Source organism: Chiloscyllium plagiosum, chromosome 10 (assembly GCF_004010195.1).
Source record: "Chiloscyllium plagiosum isolate BGI_BamShark_2017 chromosome 10, ASM401019v2, whole genome shotgun sequence".
NCBI classification, from domain to species: Eukaryota; Metazoa; Chordata; class Chondrichthyes; order Orectolobiformes; family Hemiscylliidae; genus Chiloscyllium; species Chiloscyllium plagiosum.
The window spans coordinates 16,732,574-16,745,723 of NC_057719.1; the positions used below are offsets into that span (position 1 = coordinate 16,732,574).

The 13,150-nt window shown below is 39.8% G+C and overlaps 1 protein-coding gene and 1 long non-coding RNA gene across 3 annotated transcripts in view; one reads left to right on the forward strand and one right to left on the reverse strand.

The window, feature by feature from the left end:
• The window catches only part of ccdc85ca (coiled-coil domain containing 85C, a), a 252,960-nt gene extending 241,924 nt beyond the window's left edge, over positions 1-11,036 (forward strand). Inside the window, exons 4-6 of one of the 2 annotated variants that reach the window (XM_043697133.1) lie at positions 4,641-4,742; positions 7,214-7,315; positions 8,731-11,036. In XM_043697133.1, coding sequence (XP_043553068.1) covers positions 4,641-4,742; positions 7,214-7,315; positions 8,731-8,820 — 294 coding nt within the window. In that variant the 3' untranslated portion in view covers positions 8,821-11,036. The remainder of the gene's footprint in view (positions 1-4,640; positions 4,743-7,213; positions 7,316-8,730) is intronic. The other variant, XM_043697135.1, reaches the window with a different exon arrangement.
• LOC122553408 overlaps positions 1-11,167 on the reverse strand; it is a 15,031-nt gene extending 3,864 nt beyond the window's left edge. The window contains exons 1-3 of the long non-coding RNA XR_006312700.1: positions 11,043-11,167; positions 9,532-9,537; positions 6,813-6,817 (exon numbers count right to left, since the gene is read on the reverse strand). This is a non-coding gene — a long non-coding RNA (uncharacterized LOC122553408). The remainder of the gene's footprint in view (positions 1-6,812; positions 6,818-9,531; positions 9,538-11,042) is intronic.
• Positions 11,168-13,150: the final 1,983 nt, after the last annotated feature.

Consider the following 13,150-nt stretch of genomic DNA (forward strand, 5'->3'; position numbering starts at 1 on the left):
TTCCCTGGATGCTGCCTGACCTGCTGTGCTGTTCCAGCAATAAAGTTTCAACTTTGATCTCCAGCATCTGCAGACCTCACTTTCGCCTGGAGGAAGAATGCCTCATCTTCCACCTCGGAACACTTGAACCCCAGGGCATCAATGTGGACGTCACCAGTTTCCTAATTTCCCTTCCCCACACCTTACCTCAGTTCCAACCTTTCAGCTCAGCACTGTCCTCATGACCTGTCCTACCTGGCAATCTCCCTTCCCACCAATCTCCTGAACCCTCCCCTCTGACCTATCACCTCCATCCCCACTCCCATTCACCTATTGTACTCTTTGCTACCTTCTCCCAGCCACTCCCCCCCCCTCCCCCGCGCCATTTATCTATCTCTCCCCCTGGAGACTGCCTGCCTCAATTCCTGATGATGGGCTTTTGCCTGAAACATCGATTTTCCTGCTTCTCGGATGCTGCCTAACCTGCTGTGCTTTTCTAAATTCTGGTTTCCAGCATCTGCAGTCTTCACTTTTGCCGAGTACAATAGGAACCCTACTGTCTTTGCTGGAGGGAAGGGAAGGGATGAGAGGAAGAGCCTGTGAAACAAACAGTTAATCTGCTTTGGGTTCTATGGATTGACAGAGAAATTTTGGTCAGGAGTCGAGGTGAACTCCCTTCTCTGCTTTGAGTAGTACCACGGGGTCATCTACATCCAACCGAGAAGATAGACAGTTTTAGCTTAACACATCATCTAAAAGACAGCACCCTGACAGTGCAATGCTGTTTCAGTATTGCAGCAAAATGTTACGCAAGGTCATACGTTCAAATCTTGCAGGGGATCTTATAACTTTCAACCTTATGACTGACAGGCAAGAGCTCTACAACTGAACCAAGACTGCCACTTATTATTATCTTGTACAGTTTCCAGCTTTAACATCCTGAAAACCACAGGCTAAATTTAAACCACTCATTAATTTGAAAAAATTGTAACAGTGTAGATCAGAGGTTGTCTTGTTCCACTCTTCTCAGTTCACTGGTCTGACAAAGTGATCCGCCAACACATTTTACGAATTGCCACACCCCCTTTGCTGCCCCTTTTAGATTTAGCGTATTTTTTACTACAGATCTCAGGAAACTAAAATTCTTGCTTTGACTTATTCGGTGAACATTGTTAAAGCAACAGCATCTGTGATAATAGTGTCTCAAATGTTGAAAAACTATCCACTTGGCATCACAAGAATATCGTAAGATAATTGCCGAAAGAAAGACATCCTGCAAAGCTTTCCATTTTTTACTCATCAGGGCAAATGCAAGAATGCTGAATTTCAAGCAATTCTAACTGCAGGGGAAATGGAAGCTGAATGGTTAGCAAATCGTCTGTGACTGACTGAGAAATTGCCTGTTACTTCTTCCATGGCAATCACTAGTGAGCCAAGATCCTGGATAACTCAAAACTGGTGCAAGTGTTGAACATATTCCTTTTGCCTGCAGGGAATGGATCATTGTGTATGAATTTATACCTCATCTGGCAAGCCTATGCCAGCAGAATACAAACCATATTCAAACAGCATAAAAAACCCAGAACAAAATGACTACAATTAGTTATGATTTTACAATTGGACAACACTTTCTGAAAATACTGAGTGTGCTAATAACTACACTAAGCAATCGCTTTAAGATAATGAGTCAAAAATCTTCAATATATGCTTTATTTTCAACGCACAGCAGGGCAGTTTAGAGGTGGTGGTAAGATGAAACTTGATGTCATTAGTGTGCATATGAGAACTTATGTTGAACTACACAGGGAAGTGATGGTCTAGAGATATTATTACTGACCAGTAATCCAGGCACCCAGGTATTGTTGTGGAGATCTGGGTTCAAATCACACCACAGTCAAACTTGAATTTAATGAAACTCTGGAATTAAGAATCTAATGATGGCCATGAAACCATTGTTGATTGGTGTGAAAAATCCATCTGATTCACTGATGTCCTTTAGGAAAGGAAACTGCCACTCTTACCTGATCTGACCTACATATGTCTCCAGACCCATAGTAATGTGGTTGACTCATAATTGCCCGTTGGGCAATAAATGCTGGCAGAGCCAATGGTGCCCACATTCTGTGAATTAATAAAATACATAGTTCTGAGTGCCAAAATTTATATCTGAATTAACATCCCTGAAATAAAAGCAAGAATTCTTAATTTCAAACACATTGTAGTTTGTGGGAACTTGACATGCAGAAATGAGATGTCATGTTTCCTACACTTGAACAGTGCCTTCGTAATGAAATAGTATATTAGCTGTACAAGTGCTTTGGGGTGTTCTGATGTTATGAAGTGCAATATATAAATACAAGTTTTTATTTAGTAGAGGAAAGGAATCAGATATTTGATCAAACCTTGGAGCGGTGGGTACCATTGATTGTGGAGAGTGCAGCCCAACATTGTTTAATACACTGGTGGTGAATGGCTAAACCAGTATATGCCAGGAAGGCCAAAGTCAAGGATGTAGAGATAGGGGCGCTGCCATAGCTGCTCACTGGGCTAAGTGGCCTACTTTGGTTCCTATGTTCCCTTGTTTGTATGCCAAAGGAATCTCGAGAATGTAGAGAGAGCAAAGGGTTTGCAGGGAGCAAGGTTATGGCACAGATCAACAGCCGTAGAAGTATTTAAGTGGATGGAAATACAAAGGTGAATCCGTTGGCAGTTTGAAATTGCAGTTGTATCTTTGATTCTAGCCTCTTTGAATTTTAGTTACTCTACCAACTTCAGCCATACCTTTAGCTATCTTGTACCTCAGCCCTGAAATTCCCTTCTTAAACCTCTCCTCCTCTTTACTTCCCTCTCCTCCTTTATGATGCTCTTTAAAACACAGATTTTCCACCAAGCTTTTGGACACCTGTCTTTAAATGTATTAATATCAAATTTCATCTGATTATATCCACTTGAAGCACATTAGTGCACTTAAGCATTTTAAAGGTGCTATATAAATGCAAGTTGTTCTTGTATGTATTTTAGGAGAGAGTTGTTTCCAGAGACAGATAAGAAAGATTTGCAATTGGAAATGGGTTTCTTTTGACGAGCAGGATGTGAGTGGCTAAAGATACAAGCAAAAGGTTGAAGATGGTCTTGTCATTGGTTGAGACCATTGGATCGAATAGGCCAAATGATATGGCAAGTTTGAAGGAGTGGTGAATATGGGTAGGAGAGCTGGTATAGTGGGAGATGTTTCAGAAGGACAAGGACAAATTGAGATGGGGATTATAAAAATCAGAATATCTTGAAGGAATTTGGGATCTGAATTGGAAGATGGAAGGAAATGTGGATTTTAAGGGGATTGGGAAGATAGTGAGGTGCTCAAAGAAGGAAAAAATGCCATTGCAGCAGGACAGAGAAACCCACTTCCTAAATACACAGTTTACGTCTGCCAAATGAGAGAGGTAAGAGTTAATTGGGACAGACAATGAGCACTTATATGTATATGTAGCTCAGTTTGTAAGGTAACAATGGTCCAGAGAGCAACATGTAGAAACCTCATTTCTAAGCACAGGTCCTAAGATGCAGGGTAAATGGCAACACAGTGAACTTAATGGTTAAGGCCTATTTTGGTGGTGTACCTTCTATACAGGGCTGATTTTTAACTGCAAGTGGGTGGATTTTTAATGCGTTAAAATCTCACAGTGTATTTCTCACTATATTCCGACTAATGTCCTGAATGGAGTCCTTTAATAAATAATTCTGCTGTGGTGCGTAATTCCAGCTATAGCTTCAAGACTGTTTAGACTATCTGAACTCCTGACATTTGTTTAAATCACTCTTAAAATCTGAGGCTTGAAGCTACTCACTTGGCCCGAGGGAAGATAAGAAGATATGGACTTAATTCCTTATAGCTGTTTTAATCTATTTGGAAGTTTATTCTGTCCTACTTTGCTGGAAATGACACCTCCATTAAATTTAAAATAAGTGATGCCTGCAGGCAGGTGTAGTAAGACTGGGTTTGTTGGGAAAGTTTATGGTGGAGTCAGTAAATAGTTTCATTGTTCCACATGGAGGGTTCAATTGGTATTGATGAATGGATGCCGGAAAAGAGATTTTATTCCAAGTGTGTGGTAGTTTTGTTGTCAGCTTGTCCACACATTAAATCCTACAAACATTCCAACACAACAAGCATTGCAGCTGTCTGTTCCTCATTCCTTTCAGCTTTAGTACAAGGGACGTCAGAGTATTTATAAAGGTTTAAGTTGCACCATCTCCTTTAAGAAGATCAGTTTCTAGAAGCAATACAATAAATTAGATGATCACATCACATCTTGCTCTGCAAATTATTTTTTTCACCACAGGATCTTATTTGCAAATTATTGCATTTTGATAGTACCTATAAGCAAGTGATAAAGGTATTGCTGTAAAGTCCAAACCTCACTGAGCTGCATTTGTTTTCACCTTTCTCACTTTCAGTACCAGGCACAATTTGCCCTTTCTTCTCACTTTCCTATTCTGCATCTCATTTTCTTCCATTCCATTCTCTCTCCTCCTGTTTTTCCATTTCACTAACTCTATGCTCTCCGTCTCCTTTTGTCTCTGTTTTCCCTTTTACCTTGTCCCCTCTCCCCACTGCTGATGTACACAATGTATTCACAGCTTTTGTGTTTTTTAAACAGGGTCCTCCGTGGCTGATGACTGGGGACCCCAATGTTCCCGTGGTACCACCTGGATTCAGCCCCACTGCCCAAAAGCCAGAAGCTGTAGTGCATGCAATGAAGGTAAAGCGCTGTAGCCTTGTCTTCCCCTCTATAAGCACATTGAAAGCAAACTGGTCCTCCACAAAGGTGCAGACTTAACAATTAATGGAAGTAACGACTAAAACAATACTGAGGCAGCTTTATTTTACTCAGTCTCTGTGAACCGGGGGACCAAAAAGCCTTTGTTCCTCATATCTAGAAAGAGATTTGAGGTCTGCAGAAACTAAACCTTGTGATCCTTAATCTGATTAATAAAGATAATCAGTGACTACCCAGCCAGTCCCATTCCAATCACCTAAGGCTAAATAATCCTTGAAATAATGCAAAGAAATGGCATCTTTGTTCCTCAAAATTTATTCTTGTTTTGTTCACAGTGTTGTCATTTTTCACTGTGGTGCCTAGTGCCTCTCTCTCTCTGTCTCACTTTCTCCTATCCCATGAGTCCTTACCTGGCTCATTCTTCTCATTCTTAACTCCAGCTGGGAGAGATAGCTGATTTAAAAAGAGGCCTCTGTTATTCTCTGGATTAGTTGAAAGAAGAGCCACACCCGATCAATAGGTGTTTTGTGCACACTTACTCCCTCGTGTTCTTAAACCTATTGCTCACCAAGAACATAAATACAGGTCATCACAAACCTTTGACTGACGGATGCCTTCCCGCTTGCATTAATCGTGCACCTGCTGCTCACGTGTTGTTGCCTCCATTGTGTGGGAAAGTGATAACTTTTGTGAGATCCTTAATATTCTGTTGCCTCCCCTTCTCCTCCTCAATCTCATGGATTCCCACAGACTGAAGAGGAAATTCCTCGCATAGGATTTAAAGGGGCCACTATGATATGATGAACGAACAAATTTCATTCTATTTTTATTATGTTTTAATCTTTATAGAGTTAAAAATCACACAACACCAGGTTATAGTCCAACAGGTTTAATTGGAAGCACACTAGCTTTTGGAGCGTCGCTCCTTCATCAGGTGGTAGTGGAGGGTTGAGCCCTCCACTACCACCTGATGAAGGAGCGACGCTCCGAAAGCTAGTGTGCTTCCAATTAAACCTGTTGGACTATAACCTAGTATTGTGATTTTTAACTTTCTACACCCCAGCACCTCCAAATCATTAATCCTTATAGGATTCTTGGACTTTTTTAACGCAATGTTTTGATGCTATTTCCTTCCTCTACAGCTGGATCTTTATAGGTCAGGGTCACTATGTTCATTTACACAGAGATTTGAGGTGAATGGCAGGGATTCAGGCACAGTTTCAGCAAACTGCTCCCCTTCCTTCATAATTCCCATTCAATAGCCCCTTTGCTGGTCACAATGCTGCATCTCTGAAGCAGCAATTCAGAAAATGGAGCTTAGAAGAGACCACAAACTGTTGCTTCATTTCCTTTCAAGGGGTTAATAAATTAGCCAGTGCTCCCTAGATCCCATTCCACAAAAACTAGAAACCAGTGTCTTTATTGCCAAAGCCTTCACAGGTACGACATTGTTTTAAAACAAAAATGCATTCAAAATCTTCATTGCTATGAATATTGGAGCTCAAGTTAGTTGTGAGAAGGAAGGTCTTTCATTGCAAATATGTCTCTGTGAAACGGCCAGTGAAAACCTGGAACTCTCTCTCTCACCTTTTTCTCTGCTCACCACGCAAAATAGAAATGCTGTTGACCCGGGAATCTGGAGGAAAATTGGAAACTGAAGTTGTTTCAATTTTGTTAGACAAATGTGTTAAAGATTACAGAACAAAAGCACGACTTGAAATAATGATCAACTATGATCTAATTGATTGGAAGAAAGGCTGGAGGGGCTAAATGACCTATTTCAGCTCCTGATGTGTGTTTCGCCTCATGAATATTGTCCTTTATTCCATTCCATTGACCTCAGCAGAGCACAGTGTGGATTGAGCTGTATATCAGGCAAGCAGTATCATAATCCTCTTATGAATTTACTACCCAAACCACTGTTCCACCCTATTAATATTTTTTGGTGCTACATTCAAGTTTAAAATGTCATTTCTTTTTCAAAGTTATTTAAATCTTCATCTCCATCCTTTCCCCAAGGCATGGCTCATGCTGAGGTACTAACCCTCCTACTAACCCTCCATGCCAGTGCTCCCAAGTTATTTCTGATTGAGTGGCCATATGGGGGATCTTGGTGAATGAATACCAGCAGACTGCTATTGGAGGTCATTGCAGTCACCTCAAATGTTCAAATGTGAGTTTCCTCTTCATGCCTGATAAATCAGTCAACACATGGTAGTGTGAGGCATTGAACCAAGGCATGTCCTATTTCACTTATTTCTTCAATGTGTGCTGCCTGAACCAACTGAATTCTCCATGGGAATAAATAGAAAGCTAGGTTTTTGTGTTCCGGGTATGAAAATCCTAACCTGATACAGTTAATATTTCCATGTAACTGGAAAGAGTTGATTTCTGGAATATATGTGATTTAAAGTTTCTTCATTGTTAACTTGATGTACGTTTTGCATTTCCAGGTCCTGGAAGTTCATGACAACCTGGATAGACAGTTGCCAGAAGACTGCGAACATGATGACTTGAGTGAGAAGGAGAAGGCCATTGTTCGGGAGATGTGTAATGTAAGGATTCTGTTGTCTTAGCAATGTGATCTGATACCATAGCAACACAATATCAAATAACAAATCCTGTTTTCAGTGCAATGGGGATATACACAAGGAAGTTACATTGAGGAAATAAAAGAAACAAAGCTTTAGGTAAGAGTTCGGCTTTCTGCAGTAGCGTTAAGTTAATTTATAATGAATTAGCAGCTGGTTAACATCTCCTGATCTTTATTTTTGCTGATGTAGGGTGAATTGGGAAAGTTGTGAAACAAGCTGCTAATTCAGAATGGCCAGACTTGCGCTTTCACACAAAGCCACACTCTACCCCCTTATGTTTATTCTGCATTGAAACACAGCTTGTTATTAAAGTCCATACTCAACACAAGGTTTTGACGTTTTAAAAAACTGACAGTATGATTCACATGATCCGTTTTAAATCAGAAAATGCGGGGAACACTCAACAATGTGGGCAGGATCTGTAGTGAGGAATTGAATTAATGTTTCAGGTCAAAAGCACTGACTTCAGAACATTACATGGTCGCTGTTGTGATCTGTAGCTCAACCTGGTTACTACAGGAGCAGGTGACTTCAGATGGGATAGAGGCAAAATCACAGCAATTGGCTTTAGCATCCCTGGGCACTGTAATTTTGACCAGTATCCTCTTACATGATTGGTACCCATCAGTTACACTGGAATCATAATTGAGGATAGGATCACATTTAGCAGTGATTGTCCATATTTTTGGATAACCTGGCATCACACTGCATCCAGACTATTACTTGGTGAGATACCACAGGGAGCTGTATCCACTGGAAATCTGGTTCGGCAAGTAGGGAATACTTCAGAATGAGGAGAAAGAATTTTAAAAACGTGTCATGTTTTAAGAATTTGTTCATGGGACATGAGCAACTCTGGATATGCCATGATTTATCCCCGATCCCCAATGGCTCTTGAGAAAGTAGTGTTGAGCTGTTTCATGATCTGCTGCGGTTCTTGAGATGTAGGCACACCCACAGTACTGTTAGGAAGGGAATTCCTGGTAATATAGTTCCAAGTCATGAAGATATTTGTCTTGGAAGGAAACTTGTAGGTGGTGGTGTTCCTATCTATCCTTGTCTTTCTGTCGGATAGAGTTTTTGCTATGGATACTGACAAAGGAGTTCATGAGTTTTGAAAGTGTCGTTTAAGGCATTTCAATTAACCTTAATTTCTATATCAGAAATACTATACGAAGAAGAAACTATTTACAATGGTCATAAACAAACTGACCGACAGAACAGGCTCATGGGAATGAATGGCCTACTCCACTTCCTAAGTTCCTTCCAATAATGGTGTGTTCAAAGGATAGAAAGACAAACTGTGAAAAATTTTGGACAAGTGAGTTGATTTCCAAATAGTTTTGAATTGTGAATTTGAATTGTCTACCTTTCAGGTGGTCTGGCGGAAGCTTGGAGATGCAGCTGGTTCGAATCCTTCCATCAGGCAACACCTCTCGGGTAATCAGTTCAAGGGACCGTTGTAGTGCTATTGCCTGCAGCACCTGGACTTTGCAGACTTGCAACAAGGATAGAGAGAGAGAGGGAGAGACGTCCTCATTGCACCAAGACATAAGTGGAAAGAATAGAACTTCTGAGAAGTGTAAGCCTGGCCATTTGCTCAACATGGCCCTACCTACCATGTACATGTGAAGAAGGATGCTGACGTGTGCCTATAGTGATGGAGAGTTCACTATGTACTGACCACAAAGCAAATGTAAATTACTTCTTATGTACAGCTGACTGTAATTGCCAGTCTGGTGAGCTGTGCTACACAGTATGCTACAGTTACATGAGCCTGTGTAGAGAGATTAATTGAAGTACTTTGGTCACTGAATAATGTCAGATAACTTTACCTCCACCCCCACCTCTGTGACTGTCCTATCCATATCAGATTGATATGACGCTATTATTAGCAAACTCAAACATTTTTAATGTAGTTTCCTTAATATGGGGTGGACAATATTTCTGGGAGAAAATAAACAAATCCTCGTACTAGCAATGTGAAAGGGGTCATATTTCCATGTGCAGGAATACCTGGTTCTCAGTACATATGCGTGCCACTTTCACTGAATGAGTCTGTAACCAGCTTTCTGTCATTGACCAGTGCAGTCTGAAGCCAACAGAACAGAATATCCGGAAGTATTCAAATGATGGAATTTTCAATGTTTAAAGAGTGTAGCCTATTAAGGAGAAACCATTTTCTTAAAGGGACAGTATTCTTTTCAATGACTAGGATTTCTCTCGTCAGCTTTTGCTCTGTATTGAAAACTTTGAGGAAATTATTTCTTTCAGCCTCCACTGTAAATTGTAGTTGCAGTTTAGCACCATGATTGTTTCCTATGCCTCTATTATGATGCACATTGTCACAAATTGTGTACTGTTCGGAGCATAAAATACACCTGAAACTTATGCAGTAACATTCATCCATCACTAGCAATTTTGAAGTAAATGTGTGTAGCACAATATTTTGCTCTGTAAAATAAGTTTTATCATCCAAAATCACTCATGCTGTTTCACTGAAATGTTTGCCCGAAATTTTTGCTACTTTATTTTTTGAAGCCCAGTTCAGTGATCAGATGGAAATTGTTTCTTTCCACAGAAGGTGACTTGGGATTAAAATGGTAACAGAGGGCAAATTACTCAATGTCACGTAGTATTATTGCAAGCTGTGGGCTCGGGAATGACACAGTACCGATTACTCTGTGTCCAACTGACTCACCTAAGAGGTGTATGAGTTCAGCACTGGTTTTTAACTGAACCTCAATTGTGTGATGCAGGTATTCAGGAATGCTATTTCCAACTGAATCAAGAATGCACATGAAAGATAGCCTATCAGCAAACTAAGAAAGTTCGATTCCATAACATAAATGAAGATTTGTTAAACTTGTGAATTTTTAGACATTAAACATTGCTTAAGAGAAGACATAAAGTTGAAATATTTTGTCTTGCACTCATCAGAACTAGAATGCGAGAAACAGACTTGTAAAAAGCAACATTAATTTATACAGCATGAAACGTGGATTGTTTGAGCCACAGTTGGCATTCAAATCTGACATGGGCTGTTCACTGTTAATCTTAATTCTCAGACTTGGCATGCACTCTATCTCATAATGTATAAAAAGATGCCCCTTTCTCAAATCTGTTTCTTACATTGCTGAATAAAAAATGACTAATCTACAAGTTACTGAACCACTTTCAACCTAAACCCTCTGCAAACAATTGCTTTAATTTGTTTTAATGCAGACTATTAATGTCAGTCTTCAATGCAGGCAAAAGACAACAGATTGAACTTGTTTCTGCCTGCACCTGATTTGACTTTATCGTCACTTGACTGCCATTCCCAAGTGATGTTCAGTTGGGATTGTGTTTATTTTACTAGTTTGAACTTGCTTCCCTGTTAACTGATACATCTCCAGTGTAATCTGATTCTGGCACTTCTGAGATGAGAATCTAAAACAAATTGTCAGAAATTAAGCATTAGTTATGCAGGCAAGGTTTGCTGGATTTTATCTTGAGTTTTTCATAAATAGCTACTCCCCACTAGCAAAACAGCAGTTGGAATCTGAAGTTTGTGTAGTGCTGTTCACATAATGCTCAAATTGGATCTTTACTGGAAGGAGGAATATGGTTGACCTTCAGTGTTTTGAGTGTAATTGTACCATCTGGTGTGACACTTGACCATATAAAACAAGTCTGTAGGTGTGACCTGTTGGTTATTGATTGACATAGACATTGAGGGAATTATTGTTAGCATGTGATAAACAACTGCTATGAGGAGGTGGGATATTTTTCTCAGGTTAAGGTTTCCCTTATTTTGCTGTGAACCTGCTATTGTTCCTTGGTGAGCCTTTTGTGCTGACAATAGACTGGATTAAAACTTTTGACAGAACTAGACTAAGGTGCTTAATATAATCTAAGATTCACAAACTGGTGGAGCATTTGGAGCTTTTAAAGGCATCAGGGCTGAGGTGGCTTGGCAATATTTTGTCACTGGGCCAGTTCGAGGTAATGTCCTCTTCTGGAAAGAGCTTCCAGTCATCAAAGCAGGGAACTGTAACATTTTAATTAGAATCTGATTACTGATCAGACCAGAATTCTGAAAATCTAATTCCAAAGGCAGTTGTATATTATTTGAGCATGCTAACTGCCTTGTAACTGTACCATCCATAGCATTCTTTAAACTCATGAGCATTTTCCCTTTACCTCAGAATTTTGTAATGTAATGTGCTATACACTGGAATATGGGTAATACCCAACTTAATTGTTTTCTAACAGTATAAATTTTTACTATGATTGCAGTATAAATTTAGTATATTCATGTGTGTGTGTGTATATATATATATATATATATATATATCTTTTTAAAAAAATATTGTTGAAATTAATCCCAGAGGAAGTAAAGATTCAATACCACTCATTGATTCTTGTAATTTGATTGTTGAAGTAGGTTTAAAATAAGTTTGACCATTTGCCAAGATTCTTCGTTAAAGCAGCATCACATTCAGCTATCATGCTGTCACTACCGAAAGAAATTGGTCAAAAAATAATATAGTCCCCTTGGTCTAATAGGTGAATTCTAAAAACTTCTTCCTGACTTCACCCTCCCTTCAATTGATTTCGTTTTCACTGGTGACATACTGCAGACAATGTTTCATGGTTTATTGATGTGGATTGATTCTTCTTTGAGACACAGATCACTTTTTAACCAAATTGACCCTGTCCAGAAATAAGTAACGAACAGCATCAAGACTTGCAGTATGGCTGCTTAGCATATTTTAATTTTAAAACAACCTCCTTTCAATGTAGAGTCAAAAACAGAAATTGCTGGAAAAGCCCAGCAGGTCTGGCAGCATCTGTGGAGAAAAATCAGAGTTCATGGGATCATAGTGTGGAAGCAGGTCGTTTGGCCCAATCAAGTCCGCACTGACCCTCTGACGAGCATGTCGCCCAAATTTCCCATGGCCAATCCACCTTGCCTGGAGGCAACCCATGCAGACATGGGGAGAATTCCACACAAGCGGATGCCTGAGTCTGGAATTGAACCCAGATCCCTGGCACTGTGAAGCAGCAGTGCTAACCACCGACCCAGCATGCCCCCTTTTTTGAGGGAGGATCACTTGACCTGAAATGTTAATTATGATTTCTCTGCACAAATGCTGCCAGACCTGCTGAGCTTTCCCAGCAGTTTCTGTTTTTGTCTCTGATTTACAGCATCCGCAGTTCTTTTGGTTTTTATTTCCTTTAAATGTACTAATTTTGCTTAAAATCAATGTCATTTTGCAAACAGAAACTGCTGGGGAAACTCAGTAGGTCTGATAGCATTTGTGCAGAGAAAGCAGAGTTAATGTTTCCGGTCCAGTGACCCTTCTCGAGAACTAGCTGTGAAGTAGGGTCACTAGACCTGAAATATTGATTCTGCTTTTGTTTTTGTTTCAAATTTCTAGTATCTACAGTTCTTTATTTTCCAGTCACTGTTTTGACTAAATTCATTTCTGCCGACTTTATTTTTATGGCTGAAGGATGAATGTTAGTAAAACTAGAAGAATAATAGCTCTTAAAAAGTCCAAAAGAATTTATTGTGATGCTTCTCCATTGCCCTAGTGTTGGGACAAGTTTAAAAATGCTTGCTTTCGTACATGGTGACTCTTAAATAAAACCAGGAAGCCATAGCAGACTCATCAGCATCTGAAAAAGAAAAACATTTGAATATTAAGTGGAGATACTCAATCAGAACTCTGATAATTTGGTTCCCCGAGTTTCTTTTTAATTGATCAGTTTGTTAATTACAACTGGTGAGCATGGGGCAAGTGTCTT